At 54.5% G+C, this 27774-nt stretch overlaps 1 protein-coding gene across 6 annotated transcripts; it reads left to right on the forward strand.

Moving 5' to 3' along the window:
* Positions 1–1936: 1936 nt before the first annotated feature.
* HRH2 (histamine receptor H2) lies at positions 1937–26486 on the forward strand. 6 transcript variants are annotated; one of them, XR_013957781.1, is made up of 4 exons: positions 1937–2088; positions 7579–9103; positions 20075–20212; positions 20542–20667. XR_013957781.1 is itself a non-coding variant. In XM_080626891.1 (4 exons), the coding sequence occupies exons 2-4, from the start codon at positions 8001–8003 to the stop codon at positions 26275–26277; spliced, it is 1278 nt and encodes a 425-aa protein (XP_080483017.1). In that variant the 5' UTR covers positions 1937–2088; positions 7579–8000; the 3' UTR covers positions 26278–26486. The 6 variants fall into 6 exon arrangements, 1 of the variants encoding a protein (XP_080483017.1); XR_013957782.1 differs by lacking the exon at positions 20075–20212 and adding an exon at positions 12543–12703 and having other exon boundaries at positions 20542–20608; XR_013957783.1 differs by lacking the exon at positions 20542–20667 and adding an exon at positions 12543–12703 and having other exon boundaries at positions 20045–20197.
* The last annotated feature ends 1288 nt before the right edge of the window (positions 26487–27774 follow it).

The following is a 27774-nucleotide window of genomic DNA, read 5'->3' on the forward strand; positions in this document are numbered from 1 at the left end:
CTAGCACACCAGGCCATACAGCCCCTCAGAAGCTCCACAGCCACCCAGCCATTGCACAAGGTCAGAGCCCTAGGACCTCCTGTGCTCAGGGGTTTCCAGAAGTGTTGGGTTCCCCAATGACCCAGACACCCCTTCATGCCTGAGGCTGCTATGCCACTGCACGCCCAGCACCCTGCATGCAGCATCCTTCTGCAGAGCTGAGACCAAGGGATCCAGCCTGGGGACAGGCAATGGCAGCCTGGCCCCAGCACCAGCCCCATCTCCAGCAGCTGAGGGAGGCAGCAGGGACCTTTCAGTGGGAGGGATTAGGGCAAGGAGGCTGGAGAAGATCCTGCCCTGATAACCAGAGACCTTTATCCCTACGCGGCACTTTCCGTCCTGACACTTCCAAATGTAAGGTTGCTCCTAGAGCAGAGCCAAGGGAGGGGGCCTGGAATAAATCAGCACCCCAGCAACTTGAGCTGACGCAGACATTCCTGAGCAGATTTCAGTCTTGTTTTGCAGCAGGGATGCCTCTGCAGCCACACACTGCACATACCAGTCACTTGAGAAGCTCCAAGCAGCCAGTCCCCAGCTCTGGTACCCAGACACATCACAGGCTGCTGATCAAGGGGAAAACTCTCCAGCTCCAGCACATCATAAGCTTATTAAAGATAGATCCGTGCTTTGGTCTGCAGAGATAAACACATCAAAGGCATTTTGGTCTGTGTGCCAGTGCCACCAGTATCCCCGTTTGGAAGAGACGGAGGCTGGGATGTGCTTTCCATTCCCAGCATAGGGCACTGGGGGAGCAGCAGGAGTCCCCAGCACCAGTGAGCAGGGGAGCAGCAGGATTTCTCTCCTTCCAGCTTGAGGAGCCCAGGGCCACATCCAGGCAGTAATAATTCAGTCCCTGGCTATTTGCTCTGAGGACTCAGAAGTGGCTGGTGGGGACTGAAGCACCTCTCTCACAGCTCATCACTGCCAGCGCTGTTGTCCCCAGGCCATGCAGAGCCAGAGGGGTGGCCAAGCTTCTCTGGAGTTCTGCTGGCACCCTGGGACCTGCTCAGCTCGAGGCAGAGAGCTAAAAGAGAAAGCAGGTCCTCACACAGCTGGCCCAGCAGCTGATATTCACACAGTGCTTTGAAACCAACAGATGAAAGATTTGAGAGACATGAAAGGCTGTCACTGCCTGTTTGTCATTTGGTTTCTTCCCTCCCTGCCACCACACACATTCAGGGGACAGTTTTCAGCAAAGGCAAATGCAGCCTTGTGGGAAAGATGCCCAGCCCGGAGCATCCCTGCCACTGATCCACCACGAGCTTCTCCCCACTGTGGCACAGAACCCCCAGCACGTTGGCATGAGCTCCTTTCGCCACCTTGAGTTGCACAAGAAGCAAATTTACACCCCAGCATTGACTGGTCTCCAGTTTTGTCCTGCTTTGCAGTTACACCCCCTTTTTCTTTATCTCTCCCCAGTGCAACTCAGGAGCCTCAATCTCCACTGTGGCCTCTCAGCCATCTCCAAAGGTTTGGCTTTCTTGCTGTCAGGGTGCTCACACCAAAAGCAAGGTCAGGTTTGCATTAGGAGCAAGTGATGGCATCAGGCCTCCTGGCAGCAGAGAAGTTTGTGCCTGCAGCATAGAGCCACTAGGGAGGGAGGCTTTGCACATGGCAAAAGGACCCTGAGACCCCAATGTTAGCGAGGAAGGTGACGAGCATCACCCAGGGAAGAGCAGCGGGAGGCAGCAGGCATCCCACCCTGCTCTGTGCCTGGCACAGCACAGTGGAGCCCGACACACTGCATGCCCCGAGCACGACTCACTTTCAGCATTTCAAATTTGCCGGATGATAACCTCAGTGTCTGAGTTCACAGCTCTGATCCCACCCACTTGTGGTCTGACTCACGTTGCAGTCACCGCGCTGCTTGGATATTGGTGCGAGGAGGGAGGGAGGAGGGAGGAGAGGAGAGGAAAGGAGGCAGCATCCTGCAGCACACGCTTCTGCCTTCACAAACTGAGCCACACACACCGGGGGAAAGTTGGAGGCAGCGCAGCCACCGAGAGCTTCCACCGGCTCAGGGTGGTGGGAAAGCAGCGTCTCTCTCAGGTAAAGCTTTTGCCTTACTTTTCACTTGGTTGTTACTCTGGTAAATCACTTTCTAGGTGAGATCTCAGAGGGGTTGGTGGGTCCTCACTGAGGCTGCGGTGTGCAATGGGATAGCCGGGTCAGAGCACGAGGGTGTTGCTCATTGGACCCTTGTGCTATCATCATCCTGCTATGCCTGGAGCAGAGACCAGTTTGGGGACTTTCACTGGCTGCTGCTGATGGGACCTCTGGAGCAGAGAACACCAGGGTCAGAGGGAGGACACGGGTGGAGTGTGCCCAGGCCCTGTTCTAAGTATCCGTCAGTGTGCAGCATCCCTGCCCAAGCAGCCTCCCCACAAGGTTTACTGCTAGGATAACTTCTTGCACCAAGCTGCCCAAGCCCTTTCTCTGGGCACCCCAGGCCCTCCATCCAGCCCTGCTTACCCTGGCAGTTGGTGGGAATCTGCTGGAGCAGGGGTTGCTCTGTCAATGGACAAAGCTGGCTCTGTGGGACAGGGTATCCCCGAGGCAGGATACCCCCAAGCTGGGCTTTAACACGGGCACAGCAGGGTGGATAGTCCCCAGGGGTGTGCAGTGCTCACCATCCCCTGGCCAGAATAAGCTTCAGCAGAGGCTGAACCCTGGGACTTCTGCTGGGAACTTGTGCAGCTCCAAGCACGCCCATGAGCCCAGCACCTCTGTTTTCAGCTTTTATCTCTTCCAGGCACTCTCTGAGTGTCTCTGAGTGCCTGGAAAAGATAAAGTGCTCTCTGCAGATCAAACTTCCAAAATGCTGACTGCTCTGATGGTTTCTACGTACTCCTTCAGGTTTTCTGCTTTCAGGGGCCCCAAACTCCCTCTTACCCACTGTCCTGGGGAGCCCTTTTCATCCTGGGGAAAAAGATGGAGCGCTGGCGGCTGTGTTGGGAATTGTGTCCTGCCTCCCCAAGCCCCTCTGCTCATGCCAGAGACAGTAATGGTGCTATGTATCAGTCAGGGTTCAGGCTGGGATGGGGCAGGCAGAGCACCAGGCTCCAGTGGAGACCAAGGAACAGCGAGAAAAGTGGAGATGCAGCCAGGCAGGACCCCGCTGTCTCCCCCCATCCCAAGGGGCAGAAAGGTTGCAAAAGGAGTCTGCAAATATGAGACTGCAACTGTCTGTGTGTACCTGTACAATCACGGGGTAAACTCTGTCTATAGCCATGAATGAGGGCACAGGGCACCTTGAATGTGTGAGCACCCAGGAGCAGCACATCCAACAGCCCTGCCCAGGGAGTGGAGGGGAGATGAGCAATTGCAAGGAAGATATGGAAACAAGGGAGCAAAAGCCTTCAGCAAGCACAGGGACAGAGGCATGCTGAGGGATGCTATGGGGTGCAGCACCACATGGGAGGCATGGGGAGGAGCACAGCCCCTCCAGAAAGGCTGCTCATAAGTAGAAACAACCCCACAACCTCACCAAAGCCCTCCACAGACAGCAGAGCAAGCTAGTTACCACATCACTCTCATGTTTGTCCCCGCTCATATTGCCTTCAAGCCCCAACTGTGGCAAATTCAGTCTTGTCCCATTGTGAGGCAGAGGATCAAAACTGCCCTTTGCCAGGGTACTTGCAGCTCCCAGCCCTGCCCACTCCTCACCATCGAACCCCAAACATCCCCTTTCAGACCACGAGAAATCCCCACCCTCCTGCCCATCTCAGCCCTGGCTGAAGTACATCTCGCAGCGTGCCTGGATGTTTAATCTCAGGAAGCACTTGGATATAATTTTAGAAAGGGCCATGATGCTCTGCTGCGAGCTCTGCAGGGCCAGGCAACGTGCTTCGCTCCTGAGTGACTTCTGCAAGCTCTTTGCTCAGAAAGAAGCTAAAGCAGAAGGCAAAGAAACATTTCAGGTCTGCCTGAGAGCAGAACCATTGTACACAGGGCTTCTTGCAGAGCCTCTCCTGAACCCACAGCCATTGCTCTTGGTGCCCTTTTGGGAAGCAGGAAATGCTTTCCAAAGACAGGCTGCCACGTTCAGGCACTCGTGGAGCGCTCCTTTCTGCCTGTGTACCATGCTGATGTACCTAGGCTTTTAACAGATTTTAAACAAACCTATTTATTACAGAACCAGAACTAGAAGCACATGAATGGAGAGCAGCACATGTATTACCTGTGCTGTTGGAGCGGGTGCTGCATCCCATTAATCTTACAAAAATGCGCAAAGGGCTGAAATAAACAATACCGAAGGAAAGGATGCTGAAAGATGGGGAGGAGGAATAAAAGGCTTAAATGCAACAGAAACATCCCATGGATAAATCACAGCCCCCTCCTCAGAGGAGATAATTGCCATTTTAAAAGGGAACACAGTGGATCAAATGTAACATAGAAACATGGGCTGCAACAGAGCAGAAAATGTCTATTCAGGCAGGAGAAGGCAGGAATTACTATGAGAGTCATAAGGAAGCTAATGGAGAGACAATAGTACATTAAAATGGGAAGATCATTAATGCTCTGAAGAAGGCTATTAACAGAGTTCTTTAAAAATCAGCCTAGAGATAAATTTTATTTAATGGTTTTCATTGGTGATCTTGGCTCAGAAAATGGGAGTTTCTCTAAGAAAATGCATTGGTGAGAAACTTGGGAGAAGTTTCGAACTGAACAAAGGACTAAGTACTATAGGAGAAGAACCAGAGGATCCAAAGAGCGGCAGAAACACAAGGGACTGGCACAAGTTCACATGCTTAGGGACTAACAGCAAAAATTGTTACTCTAAGCAGCTGAAAACACCATAGGAAAAAATATCTGGCTTTTAGGGGACCCCAGGATAACTGCAACAAAACAAATGCAACCTGACAAGTCCTCACAGCAGAGATAGCATCCATCAGAGCACCAGTGCCATGGGAAAAAGCACTGGAAGATGACCCAGAAGCGACGCCATATTCTGGTCCCCCAGTGTCAGGAGGGTGATTCTGAACCAGGAACAGGTCCAAGCAGTGATAATGAGGATAATCACGTAAATGTAAAGGCTGCCTGGTGAGACATGGCTGGAAGGATATCGCTTATTCAGGCTATTGCTAGAAATCCTGCCATGGGAAACAGCTGCTCCGCTCATACATCAAGGAGGAAATGAACTTGCTCTGCCAAAATGCAAAAGGAGCAGAGGACACAGGACCTGGTATTAAAGGTGGTGACCTCAGCAGAAAACCAGGGGCAGATGTGGAGTCCAAGACAGCTGATGCTCCAGGAGAGAGCCCCAAGCTAAGTGCATTGCTGCAGGGACTGTGCACTGTTGCCAGTGGGCTGAGACACAGCCCCTGTCTACACCAGCCCTCCAGCCTACAAAGCCATGTCCAGAGACTGTGATCACTCAGGGGAATGTTTCCATGAGATAGTTTGCCTGAGGGATACAGGAAAGTGTCTCATACCCCCACCACAGTTTGGGTTGCAACATCCCGCATCCAAGCTGGCAGGTCCTGCCCTGTCCCACAGAGGAGCAAAGTCCTAAGGGTTTGCAGGCAGCCGAGCCCTGAAGCCCACATGTGTGCCTTGACAGCCAGTCCTCTGCAGGGATGGGGACACCTCTGTCCCCTTCAGTTAAGAATCACTGCTCCTTCCTTCCACAGCTCAGCCCAATGGCTCCGTATCTCACTTGGGAATGCTTTCTGCTCCCTGCTCTGAACGGAGGAAGATGTGCCCATTCCTTGCCCTGAGCTAATTAAAAAAAGCAGTAAGGAAGCTATTTCTGGCCAGGTGTGTGGCATAGGGCTGCCTCATAGCACTGCCTGCACCATGGCAGTGCCAAGTGCGCTGATGCAGTCAGAGCTGGGACTCACCAGCGGAGCCCAGGCTGAGCCCTGGCACGTGAGCTGCTAGAGCCCATGTGAGCTGCGAGAGCTGGTGGCAGGAGCAGGTTGTTGATGTGTGGTGAAGCAGCCACGTAGGAGGCTGTGATCCACCCACAGCATTTTCTAAGTGTGCTACTCCCCCTATAATTTATCCTGCCATTTCCACATGTTGGGAGCAATGAAAAAACATCCCTTTCACTTGGAAATACCGTTCTCCGAGAACAACCTGTTCTCAGCGTTGCCGTCAGTGGGCAGGCAGCGCTCAGCTTGTTCCACACTGCTTTTGTGCAGTGAACAAAGAGCTTTCCATGGCAAGAGCCTGCGCTGCAGCAGGAGGTGAGAAACTGCTCCGCATGCTGCCGCTGCAGCTGAAAGTATCACAGCCCTCTCCCAACAGCCTTTATCCCAGCACCCAAATTCAGGGGACCCCCTGTCTGGCAGTGAATTTGCTCTGCTCAGAAGAACGCTTCCCATGGGACAGTTCATCAATTGTCATTCACTTTCAGTTCCTTCAGAATCAGCAGGGCTTCAGGTATCATCTTTAACTTCACAGGTCCTCATCTCCACCACATGGCTCCCGCCAGTTGGTGGTTATTTGCACATGCAGTCTCCCTGGTATACTCCCTCCCTTGGCCCCCATGCCTTTAACCTTGAATCAAAGACATAAATCACCTGAAGAGTATTTCAGCCTGTTCCACATCCTTATCTTGTTCTTGCCAGGTGAGTTTAACTTTAAAATCTCACCCTGTCCTCTGCCAAGACTGGACCTATTTCTTCTTGTTTGCTCCACTGTTGTAGCTTGTTGCACTCTGTAGGGAATCAGTTCCACTTCCATGCACAAGCCTGTACACCACCAGGGCGGGCTTCACCACCACTCCATGGGCTATGGGAGCCTAGGGAGTGGGATCCTGCATCACCCATGGGGACCCGCACATCTCTCCCCCACCAGCACAGCAGGGAGGATGAGGAAGACACATCCCCTTGACTAGGAGATCACAGCTGCAGCACAGGCAGCTCCATGAGGGTCCCAGCACAAGCAGTTGGATTCCTCAGCCTGCTCACATCCCCTATCCCTCTTGTCCCTTCAGCTGCAGGGAACAGGACCTATGAAGCTGTTAGAACCCTTTCCAGCCACCTCCTTCCCAGGACATTGCACCACTGACAAGTGGGTTCCTTTTACCTCCAGGGACCTGAGAAGAGTGAGGATTTCCTCTCTGTGCTGTTGGAGCCAGCACAGTTGCTGATGGTAGGGACCAGCACAAGGCATGGATTGCTGCAAAGTGCAGATGCAAAAGCAAAGTTTAGCAAGGCTTACAGCCACACTTCAGAAATTACACAGTTGTGACTAATTTTGCTAGATTGCATAATAAAAGCACACTGCTTTCCCAGGAAAACTCTTTCCTCATCCTCCCAGTCCTCATTTTTATCATAAGCTCATAGAATCTTTGTGCCTTTAGAATCCCTGCCCTTCCCTCAGCATCCCTACTTCATGTGAGCACCCCTAGGGCTGGGGGAGTGCAGCTGCAGACACATGAGATCCTGCCTGCCAAAGGACTTTCCAATACAGGTTTAAGTAGGCTGAAGCATCCAAGGGAGGTGCAAACATCCCATTTCTAGAGGGGTTTGAGGGAGAGCTCAAATAACCTTCACCCACTGCAGCTCTATGTTGGTGCTTTCTTTGCAGGTTGTCCTCAGGAGGTGGCAAAGCTCTGTCCTTGCTGGAGCACTGCAGACCACTGTCACCAACCAAACATGAAGAGCACATGAGACCCCTTGGTTACTCAGAGGAAAGGAGAAGGCAGCAGAGGAAAAGGGAGCAGCTGAGACCCACCAGCAGCTGCCACGGGGGATTGGCTCCAGCACTGACCCCACAAATGGGGCCAACAAGCACAAGCAAGTCACAGGGCCACATCTTTCCCTGGGTCATGCCACTCCTAGCATACAAGGAGCAACACTGAACATGTGAAGTGGCTCTGCAATGTTCTACAAGGTCACTGTAGGCCCAAGGTCACTTTGGAAAGGGCTCTAGAGCTGCCTCATAGAGGCTCACGCCGAGAAGCTTTGGAGCGAGTGAGAGCAGGGCTGCTCCATCCATGCAACTGCACTATGGATCCTTGTTACAACCATACAAGCTCTCAAAAAAGGATGGACTTCCCCGTTCAGCTGCTGGTTGGGTCCTGCCTCACCATCCTCATCATGATCACTCTCTGCGGTAACATCATCGTCTGCCTGGCTGTCACCCTGGACCGTCGGCTCCGAAGCCTGACGAACTGTATCATTGTCTCCTTGGCCATCACCGACCTGCTGCTGGGCCTCCTGGTGCTGCCATTCTCTGCCTTTTATGAACTCGGCAAAGACTGGCCCTTCGGCAGCACCTTGTGCAACATCTACATCAGCCTGGACGTCATGCTGTGCACGGCTTCCATCCTCAACCTCTTCATGATCAGCCTGGACCGCTACTTTGCCGTCACCACCCCACTCCGCTACAGCCAGCTCGTCACCCCCTCCCGGGTGGCTGTGGGCTTGGCTGTTATTTGGACTGTTTCACTGATGGTTTCCTTCCTACCCATTCACCTGGGCTGGAACACCAATGGCACAGCAGTCCAAAACACAGTCCCCAACTGCAACAGGGAGTGCACACTGGAGGTGAACCCTGTGTATGGGCTAGTGGACTCATTGCTTACCTTCTACATCCCCCTGGTCATTATGTGCATTACCTACTACCGGATATTCAAGATAGCAAGGGAGCAAGCCAAGAGGATAAACCACACTTGGTGCTGCAGCAGCAACACCCACATGCCGCCCATGGTGAGGGAGCACAAAGCCACCGTGACGCTAGCAGTGGTGATGGGAGCGTTCATCGTGTGTTGGTTCCCGTATTTCACAGTGTTCACATACCGGGGGATGTGGGGGGACAGCAGGGTGAAAGGCGCACCCATGTCCATTGTCCTCTGGCTGGGCTACGCCAACTCAGCCCTGAACCCCATCCTCTATGGGACACTCAACAGGGATTTCCGGGTGGCTTACCAGCACTTGCTGCACTGCTGGAGGACTGGGGGCCCTAGGAGCTCCGGCCTGCCTCCCCCCGAGAAGGCCCATTCCAGGGGCAGGAACTGCAGGCAGAGACAGGGCAGGCAGGAGGGTAAACCCCTGAAACTGGAGATGAGGAACGGGAAGGGGATCTTGCTGACCGATGGACCCCTCAAGAGGTAAGAGCCTTCTCACATGCAGGGCTTTGATGGTAGGTCCATTCCCAGAGAGGAAGGCAGAAGTGGGGACCCCACATTGTCCATGAACTTTTAAGCAACAAGCTGATGCCCCAGCAGGAAAACCCTTGCTCAGGCAACTCTTGCTCTTTGCAGTCACTCAGAAATTCATCTGAGCATCATCATTCAGCACATCCCTCCATGCTGGCAGCACAGCTCCAGCTACTCCAGCTTCACATGTGGCTTGCTACTCCTGCAATCGTCACCCATTCACAAGGAACACAAAACGTCCCTGGCTTTGTTGGGTAATGGGGACAGTTTTGCCATCAGAATTAGCTGTACAGAATGGGCACAGCTATTAGCTGCATCTGCTCCCAAAACTGGACATGTCCCACTCTCTGCTGGTAGGCAGCCAGCAAAGCCTGGGCACACAGCAGAGCTTGGGAAAGTGACCGCCTGTCACAGAGAACCAACGGGGTGTTAGCCATAGGGCATAGTCAGGCTGCAAGTCCCTGCAGGAGCCAAGATCTGGGTCTTCAGCTCCCTGCGGAGCAGCTCAGCAGTTCCCTTCCCAGCCGAGCCACACACCCTTAGCATTTCGGCTGTCAGTTTGCATCAGCAGCAAATTCGGCCAACAGCAAGTTCCATTCCCATCTCTGGAAAGGGGCAGAAACAGCCAAAATTAGGTTGGCAAATGTTCTAAGAAATACAAATACCCATGTAAAGTTAGAGCCAAAAATTCCCTCAGCATCATCCCAAGCATGTCACAGGGGTCAGGATCCTCAAGGCGGGCAAGCTCTCTGCCAGCCAGTGGCACCAGTCCCCTCCATGGGCACCTATGTCCCCATGGGGCTGAGCCACCTGCACACCACCTTGCTCAAGAGCATTCACCCATATGAGCATAAGGAGCACAGAGGAGCCTGCCATCTGCCACAGTGCAAACTACTGCCCCTGAGACTTTAATCGAACTCCAAGGCAGTGCCTGATAAGCAGCCCTGAAACTTTCCATCCATTGATAAGGAGCCCTTTGATTCCCTGTTCCCCATATACCAACAAAGGAGCCGTGCTCGTGCTCTCCTGCAGCACGTGCTCTTGATCTTGTCCCAGAAACACAGTCTCAAGCCACCGAAAGGAGAACATAAGGAGGTGAACCAAAGGGCAGAGCCATCCAAAAGGCTCAGCAGGCATCATGCCTCCCCTGGGGCTCAGATGTGACTTTACCCAGGGCAGACGGGCAGCTTGAGACAGGTGGGTCTGCCCCAGGAGACATAGAGGGATGGATGAGTGGGAACAAATACAATAACACAGCTTCTGCAGCTGTCCTTTCAGTTTCTGAAAAACTAATAAAGAGTGCAAAGGTTTAGCATTTGGTAAATGTGGTAGCAGGTTGTATATAAAACATGTGGAGAGCACATGCCTGGCATGATAGAGGTACTTCTGCAGACAGAGACAAAGGAGGAGCTGTGCTGTCTACTCGCACAGAAGTGCAGCTCCTGGGCAAACCAGGAGCTCAAGCACCGCTCCTCTGCAGCCAGCCAGGGAGAGCTGCAGCAGGGAATGGGGCAGTGGAACTTCCCTACACAGCCGAGAGGTTCAAGAGAAGGGAAACATCAGTGACTTCTCAAAGAGCTGCTTTACCACAAAGGGAGAATATGAGACAGAGGGAAAGAAAAGGGGAAGAAAAATGGGTTTCTTCTTCCCCAGGCAGAGGTCAGGGTCATTTCCTCCAGGCTTTCCCAGTTAGACAAGGTCCCTGGTTCCCTGGAACCCTGGTTCCCCACAGGGCCTGATCCTGCTACAAGACTTGTATTCAAAGCCCACCCTGAGTCAGCAGCAGCCAGGGGACCTCTGTCCCCAAGCTCTGAGCATGCGAGTGCCTGATGCCAGCAGAGCAAAACCCCCAGGGCAGATACCCAGCGTGTGGCTTCAGGCTGTCCTCACCCTGCGGGTGAAGCTCCCCCACTGCTCAACTCAGCCCCGGTGAGCCTCCCAGCTGGATTTGCTCCCAGAGGTGCAGGAGGCTGGAGAGATGATGGTGAGCGGCAGCCGGAACCACAATGGTGCAGATACCTGAGAGATAGAGACCACGGGGAAGCGAGAGAGGAAGACTCAAGCACAGGGATGTTTTTTGACTGTTCTAAATCCAGACATCTCCTTCCTGTCCCCAGCATTGCTGCTGTGGTTTCTGCTCGCAATCAGATAAAAGTTGCTTGAGCACTGAATGATCGGTTATTGCTTTAAATTTCTCTACTTCTCTCCTTAACTTGCTCACTTGTACAGAAGTGATGCACCAAGGATCACATGGGGCCCCTTCCAACCCTTTTTTCCATAGTCATATATACAAACATCTGCTGTTGGCAGATGATCTGGATCAACTAATACCACAGAAGACAGGTAGGCACAGGATTTACCTGTACACCAAAAGCCTGGCAGCCAGTTTCATCCCAAGCACAAAACAAGCTGGTTCCTCTCCCCCCTTTCCTTCTGCACAGTCTTTCCAGTCATCTGCTCTGGACGTGTTAACAGAAAAAGATGAAAACGAATCACTCCACAGACTCATAACCCCCCAAATAAGAAGGGCCAGAGTTAAGAAGAGCTCTGCTCAGAGTAGCTCCACAGGGTCATTCAGGGGAAAGCACAACCAGCAGTATTTGAACCATTGCCCATAATGACAATGTTCTTTCCTGTTAATGAGGCATAGAAAAAAGACCAGCAATCAGGAGTGGGAATACTGAAGAACCGCAGCCAGTCTCAGGGGTATCAGGAGCAGGAACAGAGTGAAAGTCATCACTGCTTTGGAAATCAAAAGGCCACAGGAGCACCACAGCCTTTAAGGGGCTGGAGGCATTTCCATGGGTGACAACCAAGCAGGGATGCAAGAGAAGACAGCTGCTCCTATCTCCCCACCAGGCACTAAAAAAGCAAGGCAATTCACTTTACACAAGACCAGTAAAGGAAAGCACTTCTTGCACACACAACACCTGATGGACCTCAGGAACCTGCTTCACTGCTGTGGGACCGGACTCTGGGGAGGATGCTGAGCACTGGGCAGGACTGCACGTTGTGAGACCAGTCCCCAAGGTCCAGAGAGATTAAAAGCCTGAAGGAAGGAGCATGCAGCACAAACGGGGAGGTATCAGGCAGAAAACACCAGAGCTGAGCAAGTGGCTCTGGATCACCCTCTTGCACATATCAACTATGCTCAGGGGCAGGATAGTGCCCACAGTGTATGGGCAGAAAGATGCAGTTCCCACAGGGAAGGACCAGTGTCCCAGCTACAGCGTGCCTGCCCTGGCATGCCTGCTGGCCTCAGGGGGGTCAGACACCAGGCAGGCAGTACCTGGTGCTCCACAGAGCAAAGCCAGGCTCAACCAGGCTGGCACTGATCTCTTCTTTTTCTCTCTTTTCTTTCTGTCCCCATGTGCAATTTAACCCTTTCCAGTGCCAGAGCTTTCCCATGAGCCTTAGCCAGCCCCTGCCCTGAGATCCACATTTCCCAGCCTTCAACTCCTGGCTGCCCTCTTCCAAAGTCCCATGAAGTTGAAAGGACAACGCTCAGTTTTCCTCAGGGAGCAGCTCGACAGCAGAGGCGAGGGCTGCAGGGTGAGTATGGGGCCGGGGTCACTGCGTGCAAAGAAGGTGAAGGGGCAGCTCTCCCTGCTGTGGCACCCACTGCATTTTCCCTGATCCAGCCATCCCACTGCAATGGTACTTGACACAGAGGGTGATACCATCAGAGGTGCATCCTCACTCCTCATTCCAGCACCATTTGCTCTCCAAACCCAGCCGCAAGCCCGGGGTAGGTGCACAGGGCTGTGGAGGTGTGGACTTACACAGCCGCTCTACGATACCCCAGTAGATGCCTGTATTTTGCCTGTCCCTCCACACGCTGCAGAGGCAGCTGTGTCCAGACCATGGATTTCCAGCACACTTCATTTTCATGCAAGCCTACATCAGATCCACATAAATTGCAGCAGCTTTCACAGGGATGCTGGCAGAGCTCCCATGGTGAGGGGCTGATGCTGCTGCTCTCTCCCAGCGGTGCTGGACTGGAGGACATGGCTGCTATGCATGGAGATGCCTCTCAGCTCCAGAGCCACTTAGTGCAGCTCTTCTCAGGAAGAGCCAGACAAGGTCACCCTGACTTCCACATCCTCTCTTTCCAGTGCTGCATGCTGATAACCTGGGCTCTCCTATATTGACTGTGCCTTGGAGAGGGATAATACAGCCACTCACGTGCTGGAAGCTAGGTACACTTGTCCTTGCTGCACACTGAGCACTTCCGACCTTATCCAAGGTCATGGTGATGGTGAGAGCTGGTGCTGCCTGCCTGCATATGCAGATGGGGCTGCAGCAGGAGAGCACAGGGTCCCCTGCCCTGGGGCACAGCATCAGCCTGCACCTCTCAGAGGGTCTCCCCCTGAATTACCCTGGAAGTGTCATCGCCCGTCAATAGGAGAACCAGGGGCTTAGAAAACAAAGAGCAGGGCAGTGAGGTCCCCAGGGCCCCATTAGGCCTGCTGGGCTGCAAGTCCCACAGTGCCACATACCAAGGCACAAGCATCACTCAGCAGTGCAGTGGCTACTCCCCAGGGTGGCATCAAGGAGCAGTGTGAAACCACGAGCCTGGAGGGCACAACAGCTCATAGAGAACCTGCCAGGCAGCAGACACGGTGCTCACCCCCCCAGCAGCGTATACACAAGGCAGAGTCATCTCTATTTGCTGTCATTTCCCAACAGCAGGGGCGGAGGGGATGCCAATTCCAGCTCTTCTGCTTCATGCTTTCCCTCTCTGTGCCGCACATATGTTCCGAAACACATTTAGTGTCTGTGAGGCAAAGGCAAAATACCAGCCATCCCCTGAGAGGCTGCTAATCTAATCAGCAGAGTAAAGCAAAGGCGGTCTGGGGGAGAGGTTTGCAGGAGATCTGAGGTCCTGGTGTGATCACAGATTTCCTCTCTGCACCACAGGGGTAGGGACAGGAAATGTCACCTTGCACAGGGCACCAGCCTGAAAAAGTTCCGAACTCATCTACAGGGGCAGGGAGAGGGGCCATGAGGAAAGGAGCACCCAGGAGCACAGCACCACCAACCCCAGGACATCTACTTTTGTCAAGCTATTTGCAGAAGAAAAAACCCCACTACTGCTGGGTGGCCCAAGCAGATGACAAAGAAAGCCACAAAGCAAAGTGATGTTACTCAGAGGGATGCCATTCAGTGGGTCCCGGAGTGACATGAGCCTGCTGAGCACTGCCCAAATGTCAGCACTCAGCATATAACTGTGTTCTGAGAACATCCTCACAGCATCGCACCACAGTCCCTCCCAGGCACAGAGAGTTCTTAATGCAGCGTCCCTTATGGTGGGGAGTAGGAAAGAGGAAAGCAAGGAGAAGGACCCACCTGCACCCTGCAAGCTATTGAACCTGCTCTCTGTTCCCTTGCAGGATCCCCGCTCTGGCAAACAACATTTGCCCCATCCCCAAACACTGCTGAAGAGCCTTCACCTGCCCAAGGGGTTGTGTTTGAAGAGCCCTTGGAGGAGCTGCAGGAGAGCTTCTCTCCTGCCCCACTGGTGCCGTGACACCTCCAGTGTCAAGCTCCATGCCAGCAGGCAGTGGTGCCAAAGGAGCTGGGTCAGCAGCCAACACATATCCCCAGCCGGGCTGGGCTGAGGGTGCCCTCCACAGACCCCCAGGGCAGTGGGTCAGGCTGAGAGGGCACAGGAGTAGGAAAGGGGCTGTGGTCTGTGATCAAGGTCTTGGTGTCAGAGACACCAACCTAGGATGGAGAAGGGAAGCACAGGCACTACCTTCCCTAGTACCTTGTTCAAGGGACGTACCTATCCCTCAGAGGAGACAGAGGTCCTGGCAGAAGTGGGGGTGATGTAGCAGCAGGGCTAGGAATGGTGAATGTCAGCAGCCGTGAGTGATGGGTGTCCTGCAGTATCCATACTGGGGCAAGACTGCCTCCCACACTGGGGAGGTTTTGACATGATTGGTGCTATTCCCTGCTCTCTGTGACTGCTTTACACCCCCTGTTCCAGCCCCACTGCAAGAAAAGTGGCCCTGGAGCCTGCTGGGAGATGTTAAGCAGCCAGGGTTTGTCCCTGGGCCCTAGCTTCCCCAGCAGGATCAAAGCCAGGATGTTTCTGCACTGAGCCTGTGCAGAAGTAAGCAATATTATAAAAATCTATTTAACAGAGAGAGAAAATGAGATAATTGATTTCTTTAGGCATGTTTTGTCCTGGGAAGATCTTGTCCACCTATACCCTGCTGTGCCACCTCCATCCCTCTGCTGAGATAAAGCCTAGACATGCACAGCACTAACTCCCAGGTCACAGGTTGCAGCTGCCCCGGGAAGGGTTGGCACACACACACAGCATCTTGCCCTGTGGGACCAGTGAGAGCATCCCACACACACACACAAACCCCAGTCCCTGAGCTTGTAGGAAGAAGGAGGCAGTCGGCAGCGAGGACTGGGTAGGACCTGAACGAACAACGACCCATTGCTGTGCTGTAAGAGCTTTCCTCCTGGACCTAACCCCTATCACCCCCAGGCACAGCGCGCTCGCTCCGCACGGCATCCTCAGAGCGCAGCGGGGGACAGGCAGAGCCCTGCTTGCAGGATGCCCCTGGAACGGAGGATGCTGAGCCGGGATGGTGCAGGAAGGGGCTCTCTGCACGGCGCCAGGCAGGAACGGTCCCCGCTCCGTGAGTGTCCGGACTCGGAGACCCCCGCACCTCCCGGAGGGGCGCTGCCAGGGCCCGGCCAGAACCCCCAAGGAGCGGGGCTCGGCGCGGCGGCAGCGCAGGCTCGGAGCTCCCCCTGCTTGCTGGCGGGGACAAGCCTGCCCGCCCGGCCCGGACACGGCGGAGCGGGGCACCGAAGCACCCCCGGCTGGGGCAGGGTTGCTCCCGACCGCCGCTGTGGTCCCGCTCCGCTCCCCGAGCCCCCGCAGCAACCACAGCGTTTGGTTTCAGCGCCGAGCAGGGATGCCCAGCAGCAAGAGAATGCCCGGCAGCAAGGCGATGCCGTGGCAGGACACGTCCCCTCCCCAGTACCTCCCATATGACCTCAGGACAGGTTGCTACGAGACCCCTGGGGAGAGGACCCCACCGCAGAAAGAGAAATCACCTCATCAGCACTTTCCATTGCAAAGAGGCAGGAAACAGTCACTGCAGCAGAGCACGCTGAGGACTCCTCTTGCCCAATGCAACCAGACAGGAGCAGGCCTTGCATTGCCTGTAGCATCCACGTTTCACTCCAGCTCGTGGAGGAAGAACTGCAAACACACACCCAAACCCCTGCCACCTATGATAACAATTAGAGACTTCTCTAATTGCAAAAATAATTGCAATTGAAGTGTTTAATTACCATACTAAGCAGGAAGAGCCGCTTCTGACTGTTCCAGTAGCACTCCTGATCCATCAAACAACGTTTGGGGCTTGTTTGGGTGTTGGGGTTTTTTTTGATTATTAGATTGCAGCCGTGGGGGATGAAGAGATTTGCTAATTAGGGTCTTGGAGAACAGCTACCAATTCACAAACACTTGCTTTTAATTTCAATACTAATGAGGCTGGAAAGGGGAGAAATCCAAAATGCAGAACATCTGTGGCAGTTGCTGTCTCCTGTCAGTGCCCCCGAGCCCCTCATGGGGCTGGCAGAGGCCTGCCACTGCTCAGTGCATGCACCAGTCTGGAGGCCACGGGGATGGATTGGCTCAGTGTTAGCACAGGCAAGGTGAAGCTGTTGCTCCAGGTCGATGCTGTCACTGCAGCCACTGTACAGGCTAATCCCAGCATTGATCATCTGTCTGATCCCCGCAGGGACCATCAACCACGGTGGCTTTCTCAGTGATGTGCTAATCCCCATCCTGGGGCAGCAGTTCCAGCCCCTGGGGGTGCAGCAGCAGGAACTTCTCCAGGTGACATTTGGTTTTGCTCTCCCTTAAACCAACAACAAAAGAGAATTTATTTTTCTCTCCAAGCAGCAGTTCTGGGAGGGAAGAAAAACTGCTTAGGAAGCTCCTACCCAACATCTGCTTTCTCAGATAGGAAATATCCCCCTGCTAGCAGTGGGAGCACATACAGGGACAGCTGCCAAGAGCACAGGAGCATCCCATCCCCCTGTCCCTGCAGGGCACAACAGGAGCTCACACTGTCCTGATATACAGGATCCCATCCTCACCCTGCTCCATCAGCTGCCCCAGGGACCCACAATGTCTGGCTGGCCTTCTCTCACCAAATCACCTTTCCTGTCCTTGCCACAGCTCTGGGTAGGGTCCAAAAACATGCAGAGAGGAGACACAAGGAAGGAGAGAGGCACATTTGAGACAGGAGCAGCCACAGGGCATCCAGGCATCCCTTCCCAGGGGAGAGCAGCTGAGGAGCAGTGGCTGCTGTGGGCTGGAGGCGAAGGAGGGTTTTATTTCTTTTAGATAAAAGGGAAACATTGGTAGAATGAGAAAAGTGTGTTGGGTTTTTTTTCAGGCTGTCGTGTGTTTAAACACAGAGCAGAGAGAAAGGCAGGGGACAGCCCTGAGCAGTCAAAAAATGAGAAACTTTGTGTTAGAAAACTCAAGGTTTCATTTTCCCAGATAAAATTAATTTTGGGGCCACTCACCCAACAGTTTTAGAGGAGGATCCAAGCCTCTGGAAAAGGTTTTAGGATCCATTGTTTCTTCCCAGATATAAATCTTTCCATGCCAAACCACCTTGAAATCAAGGAGAAGCACTCCCTTCCAGCCTGAAGAAGATGACCATGCAGACAGCATCACATGGTGCCATGGTGCCCTCCTGGCCTGGTCCAAGTCCTTCTCACCCATCATTGTCACCACCCATGAATGTCAAGGCTGACCCTGGCCACTGTGGGATGGTGGCCATGGGACCAAGAACATGGTCATGGCACTGGGATGGTGGTCATGGGATGGGAGACGGGACAAAGCCACTAGAGGGCACAAGTATGATAGAAACATCTTCCCACATCAAGGGACCTCCAGCTCCCCCGGGGCAGCAGTTCCAGAGGTCACCAGAATCCCCCATCACCCCCCATCTCCAAAAAGCCCACCCTTAGCTGAGGTCCTGCTGGCCCCAGGGCTCAGTGTCCCCCAGTGTCCAAACTGGGGCTGCACCTGGACACGGAGATGTGTCCAGAGAGCATCATCGCAGACAGCTGAAGCCCCACAGCCCTGAGTGGTGGCAGCCCATGCTACATGCAGGCCGTGCCTCCAGCACGGGGTACCCACCCAGCACCAGCCTGACCCTGCACACCAGCCAGCACCTTCTCACACCCAGAAAACAGACCCTCTCCCCACCAGCAACTCACCTTCTCCTGGTGGCCCAAGGCCCATTGCACAGGGCTGGCTACAGAGAGTCAGGTGCCCCTGGCCAGGCAGCGAGATGCAGATCCTGCAAAGTAGCACCTGGCCACCATCAAGAGCCATGTCCAGCATCCTTCTGTCCTTCTCCCTTCTCCCTCAGAGCATCCTTCAGACAGGCACTCCCATCCCTGTGCCTGCAGCCGGCACCACTTACATTAATGCTCCACCACCAAACCAAACACCATTTGTCAGACACATGCCAGAGCCAGCTCTGCTGTACCAGATGCCCCTGTGTGTCCCACATCAAACAAACACTGCAACATCCACCTTCCCAGTGTGCCACACGTACATGTGTGCACACATTCATGTTGCCCGTGAGGGATTGCTGTCCACAGTGCAGGATGGGGCCCTTGGTCACAGGCCACCATCTCCCAGGCTATAGTCCTGCTCCCAGCCAAATGGGCACCCTGGGACTCCCTTGTGGGTGTCTGAGCTGCTCTCAGCACTGAGGCTGCCCTGTCATATCTCAGCCACCATCCCCAGGCAGGGCTAGCAAGGTGCTGCTGCCCCAGTAGTGTTTGCACAGCTTGGCTTCCTGCCTGATCTGCTCTCCCTGCTTCCAGCTCCCATTCCAATAACAGCAACAGATCTCCCTGTTGGCAGGAGCCCAGAGCCGCTGGTGGCAGAGGCAGCAATGCCCTCCGACCCCAGGCACAGAGGGGCTGATGCTGATTATATGCAATACCGGCATTGATAATTAGTTTCTCGGAGGATGAATTGCTCAGGAAAGCTCCAGAGCAAATGCTGGTTTTCCTACCACACACTCATCTCATCTACTTAGGCTTTAAGAAACTCCCAGCAAACGAAGAGGAAAGAGCATCCCCCAGTGAACACCCTACCTGGGCTTAGGGTATCTGCTGGGGTCAGGATCTCTGCTGGGGCTGTTCCCTGGGGCAGTGCAGACACAGGCAGAGCAAGAGGATGCACAGGCACTGCCTGTGTTCCAGCAGTCAGGAGACACCCAGCACCAGCTATAGGCATTGACCAAACCCCTTCCAGCAGCTCCTTATGCCTGTGACTCAGCCCACATCATGGGGATCCCAATCTCCCTGTGGGACGTGCCCATTGGGATCTGCCCACCCGCTCTCTACCCAGGCACTGCCCATCACCTATGTGGTGGGTGAGGAATGCGGCTGTGGGGACAGAAGCTCATCCCCTCCAGCCCCATCTCCTACAGCAGCACGCGGCACATCTCCTCTGGGTGCTGGCACAAGGCTGTGCTGGATGCAAATTCAAAGCAAGAAACCCCTGCAGACAGCACTATTATGCAGGGCTCTCCATCCCTTTTGCTTAATGGGAGGTATTTTTCTGTTTCATTTCCCTTACCCTCGGAGCTGAAACAGCCTTTCTGCAGCAAAATGCACCAAGCCAAAGAAATCCTTCTCTCTTTCCAGCTCAGAAACTCTCCTCCCTTCCTCCTCCACCAGCAGAAATGCCCAGCCCACAGGCCACCCTCTCCTTGGTGTATGTCACATTACCAGAGGGACAAATGGTCCTCATCCTATGTCCTTCTGTTGGCACCACATCCCCGGGCTGCATTTGAGTCATTCATTCTCATTCCCCAGGCTGAGATGTGCATCCATCCTGTTCTGCAGGAGAACCAGAGCCCTGGAACCCCACAAGCACAGCAACGGGGCCAGAGTCGCTTTCCCCAGGCAGGACCCATGAGCAGGATGATGGGACTGATGTCCAGTGAGGATGCAGGGGGACACCTTGGGGACAACAGGACAGAGGTACTGAGGGGACTGCAGGGTTTTGTTCTCTCCATGTATAAATCTTGCAGGTATTTGCATACACCACAGAATGCAAAGCATGCCCTCAGCTCACCTTCCCAATCCCTCCGCAGGCACGCTTCATTTGCTTGGCCTGCTTCAAGGCTGAGCTAAGTCCACCATTCTTTACTGGGTAATTAAGCTCTTAATTAACAGGCCGGTTTCCCCTCAGAGCCCTGCCAGCATCCCTTGGTCCCTCTGGCAGTTGCTCCCTGACAGTGCAGATGCTGTGGGGCTGGGGATGGCTCCCAGGTGTTTTTCCCACCTCCTCTGCACTCTTTCCCTGACAGCCCGGCCCTGGGACACCATGACCGAGCCTGGAGCCAGGAGCCTGCTCTGAAAGTCGCCCGGGGCACAGGCGAGGCTGACACGTCTGGGCTCAATGTGATACCCTGGAAGACAGCAGCAAACAAGGGTGAGACATTACGAGCCTTTCCAACCTTAACCATTCTGTGATTCCCACCATGAGCGATGCTAAACCCTGAAAACTCCAAGACCAGAAAGCATCCCAGTTTATAAAGATTTAAAAAAAAATCAATATTCAAGATGTTTCTGCCTAAAGGAAAATATCTCTCAGTAACCTTTGCTACCAGCAGGTCCCCTCAGCCCTATGTCCCCTGCTCTGGGACTGAGCAGGGACGGGAGGCAGCACTGCTGTGCCCCAAACCCAAGCTGGCTGAACCCTGCCCCAGGCTCCCCAGCAGGCTCCCCAGCACAGAGAACCACAGCAAACCAGCAGTGATGGGCCCCTGTCCTCGGTGATATGGCAGGGGCTGCCCTGCAGCACCCGAGCTTCTACGTGCTCATTACATGTCCCCTTAACCATGAAGAGAGGGTGATCTTCCTGCCGGGGCAGAGACACTGTCCCATCCGTTCCAGTGGGGTTGGGGATGCAGGATGTTGGCACCAAGCAGTCCCCATCCTGCCGCCAGGCCAGGGTGGATGGGTGGATGGGGAGAGGCAAGTTTGGTTTAAACCAAGTAGAAGCTAATTGTGTTTCATTGAGGTTTTATCTCTGCAACTGGCAATGCGCTCTTCCAGGAGATTTAGTGGGAAGTTGTCTGGCCCATGCCAAGAAGGCTGGTTTTTATTTTTTTTCCCCAGAAAGCACATTATGCATCAAAGTTGAAATTCAAATCCCTTTTCCTCCATTCCCAGAGTATATTTATGAGGCTCCAGATATTCCTCGGTGCGTTGTGGTTTGCGGGAAGCCCCCAGCCACTGCAGAGCCCGGAATCAGCTCAAAGAGCTGCTCAACTTTTGTTGCTTTATGATTTTCCCATTTTTGCTTAAAATTGTTGCTGGGTGAGTTGCTGGGGACCAGGGGCTGGCAGGGAAGAAGCTGCTGCCTCTGCATGGCTCCCAAGCTGGTGAACACCCCCAACAGCCCTCCCAGGGTTTTCCACCTGGAGCTGCTCCTCTCCATCCCAGCACTGCTTGCACTTTACACACACCCCAGACCCCTAAGCCCCCCATCCCCTAAACCAGCTGCAGCCTGGTGTCTGCTGTCACATCCTGGATGGGGTTGGCAGCAAATCCAGTGTTTTTCCCTAAAGATGCTCTGGTTCTGCTCCCTTTTGGGGGGGTTCAGCAGGTTTCAAGTGCAGCCACGTCAGGAGATGAATCAGCCCAGCCTGGAGCCTGCACCCCTGGGCAGGGATGGGCAAGGGGGGGGCACCTGCAGGAGTGGAGCCTTCTCTCAGCCAAACCCCTTAGGATTTGCACCCATCCGGTTTACTGCAGGCAGGTCAAGAGGGGGGGGATATGGGGGGCTCCTTCTTCCCCCCTCTGAGAGCCCATTTCAGCTCATCAGGACAGGCCCAGCATCTGCAGTGGCTGGAAAATCACACTCGGTTTCCAAAAGGGAATGTAAAGTGTAAATCTCTGTCTCTCAGACACCCATTTGTTCCTCTGCAGTGAGAAAAGTGGTGAAAGCTTTAATTTCCGAGCTGGGAGGGAGAGAGACAATGATCCATCAGCAGTAGAGGAGGAAAACAGCAATTCTGGGATTACAGCAGCGGCCACCGAGATCTCTCCCTCCCTGGCAGAAACACCGCAGGTTTCCCTGCCGGCCCCGCAGCTCTTACCTCCGTGCTGTGCCTGTGGGCAATTCGGAAGCCTTCATGGTGATGAGGATGTTTGTCGCAGGAGTGTTTGCCCGGAAGCGCTGGGCTGCGGGGGGGGGAGGCAGTGATTCCCCCCCTCTGGCTGGATTTCGCATGCAGAGCGGGCCGGCCGCGGCGCTCGGCTCTCCCCAGAGGTTCCCTTCATAAGAGGGAGTAAATTCCACTTATCTATAGAGGGGAGATTTGCATTTTAAATATCCCAACTCCAAATGTCACCCAGTTTGATCCCCTAAGCTGAACAAATGCACTGGAGCAGGGAGGGGGCCGGAGGCGGCTCACTGCCATGGGCTGCCGGGAAGAAAGGAAAAACCCAAGGTTAAAAGCGTGCACAGATGTTTAATTTGGGCTGAGGTTGAGGATGGGAGCAAACATAGCAGTGACCCTCCCTCTCTCTTCCAGCCTGTTTTGGGCAGGACACACGGGAACAGGTATCAGAGGTTTCAACCATTGAGGATTAGGGATTTTGTGTTTGAGATTTTATTTACACAATAAGACTTCAGACTGCATGGAGTGTAGGTGGATTCTCCCTGATGCCTGCAGAGGGATTAGTGCCTATAAGGCAGCCAGAATGAGCTAAAAATTGGAGAGATCAAAGTGCGGAAAGAGGAATCCCACATTCTCAGTGATGGGAGTGGAGAAAGGGGCCAGTGGTCAAGCCTGAGACAATGTGAAGCTGGCCCCAGGTAGCATAGGAAAAGGCATGGAGCATCCCTCACCCTGCAGCCGCAGGAATGCCAGGAGGCACCTCAGGGAGCAGATGGAGCCCGGATGTTTTCTGTCCTCTCCTTGGGGCTGCAAAACCCCCCTCTCCAGCTCTAGCCCACAGGAGAGGTTTGACCCCAGCCCTTCCCAAGGGCCCCGCTGCCATGGGAACATCTCAGCACAGCAGAAGAGGGGTGTCCAGCCTGGACCCACCACTGCAGCGCTGGGGCACAGAGTGAAGCTCAGCACCATGCCCTGCAGGGAGGGGGCCACCTACCAGGTTCCCCATAGCCCCCATGACACACAAGTAGGGAACATGCTTGCCTGGACTCGGGAGGCTCTGCCAAAGCCCTGGACCCACAGTGCTCAGTCAGCTCTCCTGCCTGCCTCCACTGCCCAGCCTACTAAATGAGCCTTCTCTTCTTATTAAAGCCATGAGCTGATCCAATTAAAACAGAGCACCAACCCTCATCCCTAGAAGGCAAATGGGATGAATGTTTAAGGCATGAAGCTTTCTTGTCCCCAGTGCCTCATTAGCCATTCCAGCACCCTGCACACAGGGCACTGCCCCCTGCCAGCTCCCTGCCATGAGCAGTAGCTGCCTGCACTTCGGGACAGGTAAATTCACCCAGGGTGCAAGGAGGATGTATCAGCCAGCCCTGCACAACTGCATCTTCACTCCAGGGACCAGGAGCTTTGGGGGTCTCTGGCCGAGGCAGCCCACAGCAGCAGAGCTCACATATCTGCAGGCAGCCCCTTTTCCTCCTTGACATCTGCAGTGACTGAGTTTGCTCCATCACTGTTTTCTGAGAGGCAGAAGGTGAGTGCACCCACCCCACATCCCTGAGCTTCTCCTGCACTCAGGCATGGGACACAAGTTTTATGCTCACCCCCGTCTCAAAACCCACAGGCAGGCAGGCACTCCTTTGCTGCAAATGAGTCTGAAACAGTTCAGAGAAGGACTAATTCTCTCCCTCCTTAATGCACGGAAGCTTCTTACGCTAAATCTATACAGACACAATTAGCATTATTCATATTCCATATGCTCCGGTCCCTTGTGATGAATATTAATCTGTTCCCGCTCCCAGGCATTAGAGATAACAGCGTTGCACCATGCTGCTCTGTGGTGCAGAGGTGGTCTGAAAGAGGGATGCTGCAGGTGAAGACTGTTTCATTCCCACATTGAGAAGGGGAGGCTTTGCCTCTTTTATGGGTAGCTGGTTTATGGGGCTGAAGCAGGGCATCCATTCTGCTCCCACTTTGAGCTGAACTGGTCCCTATTGGGGCTGCCCCAGCTCTCCCTGGGCACATGGTGGGGCCAGACAACATGAAGCCCCAACCCTCATTGCACCTTCCAGCTCTCAACAGGTTTTGGAGGTGGGATAGGACTCAGCCAGACTGTCCTGCTTTTCCCAGATCACATTCTGCAGACTTTCTGTGGCCAAGAAGCGGTCACGGGTGTTGCAGGATCTAAACCGCTCCTCTTGGTGTTCCCCAGAGCACGAGCAGCTCTGCCAGCAGCCAAGAGCACCCCTGCTGCAGCACCCGGGTCCCTGCCCCAGCCCTGATCCCACCTCTCTGCACAACATCCCCCTTAGAAAAGGGTCACAGGGCAGCAACACTCACCAATGCTGCAAAAGGAGCACAAGAAGAGGGGCAGAGAAATGCAGCTCGCCCATGCAACCACTGCTATCTTGCAGGGACACATGGAGGGGGTAGAATTCGAGGAGCTTTTGCAAACAAGGGGCCAACCTGCATGCAGGCAGGGCTGCATGGACCATCCCCAGCCCCGTGTCCATCTGTCCGTCCTTGCTCTTCACATGTGGCTCCAGGCCAGGCCGGGGGACGCTGTGAATTGAAATGCCATACGTGTGGTGGGGGTGGAAAGGATACAGGCCAAGAGGCACTGCGTCGCTATACATCTATTTGCATGCTTAATCCACTGCTGGGGAGTATAGCGTCAGGTCCCCCATCTGCTCCGCAGCTCGCATCATTAGCTGGCTGGTTTCCGAGGCAGCTCTGAGCAGAGGTGGGAGTGGAGCAGAGAGGGGAGAAGAGAGGCTGGTCCCAGTCCCACGCACCATCACATGTAGGCAGCCTTGGGAGCCTGGGGGGAACCCCCCCCTTGTTGAAGCTGGTGGGCAGCACTTGGGGAGCAAGGAGGGGTATAAGTGGATGGGGGTTGATTCCTATGGCTTCTGGGGTGTGGCTGAGCTCCGAGCTCCCCTGTGGGCAGTGTGAAGGGGACAAAGCTTCTCTTCGCCTCTCGTGGGTGCTGCCCACACTCCAGCTTTGCCCAGAGGGGTGCCCAGGGCAGCAACAGTCCCCATAGCTGGTCCCTATCCAAAAGCAAGCCAGGCAGCATACACAGCCACCAGCCCACACACACAGGAGAGCTGAGCTCCACCACACGGATCCATCCATACCAACCATCCCCACCAACCTGGGACAATGACACCGGGACACAGCCCCTTTAAATCCCTGCGCTCACAGACCAGGCAGGACACCGTAAAGGGAAAAATAAGGGAAAAATGATTTTCCTCTCCCCGGCAAGCCTGGATTGCTGCCCATTCCCGGCAGCGCGCTGCCAGCACTCCCACACACCGCGTGGCACAGGACTGCAGAGGCCAGCGTGGGATGGGGGATGCCAGGGGGGCCGGGGCACAATGAGGGCTCCCCATGCCGGACATCCTTGCCGGGATACCACAGTTGCGGTAGGGCCCACGGGGCCCCTCTCACCCTGGGGTGCACACCACAGCCCTCTGCTCCGTTACGTACCCCATCTGCCCCATTCTCCAGGGCAATTCCCGTCTCTGAGCTTTAAAAGGGCTCAAACTCAATCAAAATCCCTGCTCAACTCCCCAGGCTGGGGCTGCAGGGAGCCAGCTGTGCTGAGCACATTGGGGTTTCTCAGCAAGCAGCAACAAAGAGGGGATCAGAGGGATGGAGGGGCTGGGGTGGAAAGCTTTGCACCCCCCCAAAGTCAATCTCTGCCTCCGCTTTCACGCCTGGCTAGGTTCCTTCATTACTTACCCAAGCTGTAAATTGTCTCATTTGGAGCACACCATTTATCCCTGATGTGCACTTGAGCAGCCAGATTTTGTTTCCAGGTGTGTAATTAATTTTTTTAACGTGATTTCTCTCCTAGGAAACTGCAAACAAACAGTTCCGGCTTCCAGGGCTGGGCAGCTGGGGTGAGAGGCAGGGCAGGGAGCGGGCAGGCAAGGAGCCGAAGCCAGATCCTGCAGGATGTGAGGAGCTGGGGTTTTGCGGAAGCTCCCCATGCTCTCGCTTTCCAGCTGGAGCCTCATCCTTCTGTACAGCCCTCTGCCTCCTTCATCACCACCATGCTCCCCGCAGGCACCGGTGAGGCCTTGCAAGAGGAAGCAACAACCTCTTTCCCTGTTCCCAACTCAATCTGCTGGGAATTACCATTTTTATTAAGACCTAACATGCCCTTGGCTGCTGGGAATGTGATTTGCTCCTGGAATGAGATTACAATGGCTCCTAAGGAGCCGATAGCAGCAGCTGCCCCACAATGATGCTCCCATTGCTGGCCAGAGGCACTTCCTTTGCTGGATGCTCCCAAGCGTCTCCGCTGCTGGGAGAGGCTGTGCCTGGGCATGGTATAGGGAGGATCCCTGTGGATGCACCACCCCAACCTCCTTCTCCTCAGCTGGGATGTTTGCTGTTCAGGGATGATGCTGGGCTACTTTTGCATTGCCCATCACCTCTCACAGGGCAGGCACAAGGGAGGAGGGAGGAGAAGCAGCAGTCGAGGGTGAGTAACCTCTACCCTTGCTGCGCATCCCTGTGCCCAGCTGGGTGTGGAACGGGGGTGCCTGAGCACTGCTCTGTATCCCAAGCCAGAGCAATCCTCCACTGACAGGCAGCACAAAAAATCACCTGCTATGAATGGCAAGCACATCTCTTCACCTCTCCTGCTGCCAGGGAAGTTGCGATATAATTTTTGTCAGTGGTTTTCCAGATGAAAGGAGGTGAAAATCACCTCCATTAGCTGGAAAGGTGGGAGAGTCTATGGAGAGTGCACTTTCAGGGCTGACTCTGTGCAGGTCCCAACCCTCTGCTCTGCAATACCCCTTGGGAAGGGGTGGCAGTTTGGGGGCATGTGAGATGTTGCTGTGCCATCCCCACGTGGGGACTCAGGGCCGATGCTGCAGGAGTTTGGTGGTGACTTGTGCAGAGCAGGTTTATGGCTCTGCACCAGCCACCCCCAGACTCCTGCAACATCAGTCTCAAAGACGCTTTGCTGTGTGCAGGCTCAAACACAAACGAGGCAGAGGGGGCTGCAGCTGGGGACACCGCTGGGATGGGTCCACCACACTTCTCTGCTTGCTGTCCACCAGCCGCAGCAGGTCCCAACAACAGCAACTGCTGCCTGCAAAATAAAGCCATGCTGAACCCCCCCAGAATAATGCTCCAATAGATCCTCCCCGAGCAGCAGATGCCACCATGGCCACCATGAAACAGTGACCTCCTGAGGGGAGATGCCACTGCCCAGAACCCCCGGACTGAGAATCCTTGGAGATATTTTTCCTGCATGTTTAGTTCTCTATTGTGACTTTCAGGAAAGGATGGCGCTGTCCTGGGGGCCATAGGAGGGGGCTGAGAACTCTGCTGCCACGTCCTGCTGCCCTTTGTGCTTTCAGACTGCCTTCCGAGGAGCTGCTTAGC

This window comes from Psittacula echo (genome assembly GCF_963264785.1).
Source record: "Psittacula echo genome assembly, chromosome: 11".
Classification (NCBI taxonomy): Eukaryota; Metazoa; Chordata; class Aves; order Psittaciformes; family Psittacidae; genus Psittacula; species Psittacula echo.

Bases quoted from the DNA above. Each gene is read 5' to 3' on its own strand.
- HRH2 (XM_080626891.1), top strand. From the start codon at position 8,001: ATGGATCCTTGTTACAACCATACAAGCTCTCAAAAAAGGATGGACTTC. The intron at 9,104-20,541 runs GTAAGAGCCTTC...TTTCCCTGACAG, and splicing joins ACCGATGGACCCCTCAAGAG to CCCGGCCCTGGGACACCATG. The intron at 20,667-26,227 runs GTGAGACATTAC...TTTCTCTCCTAG, and splicing joins GAAGACAGCAGCAAACAAGG to GAAACTGCAAACAAACAGTT.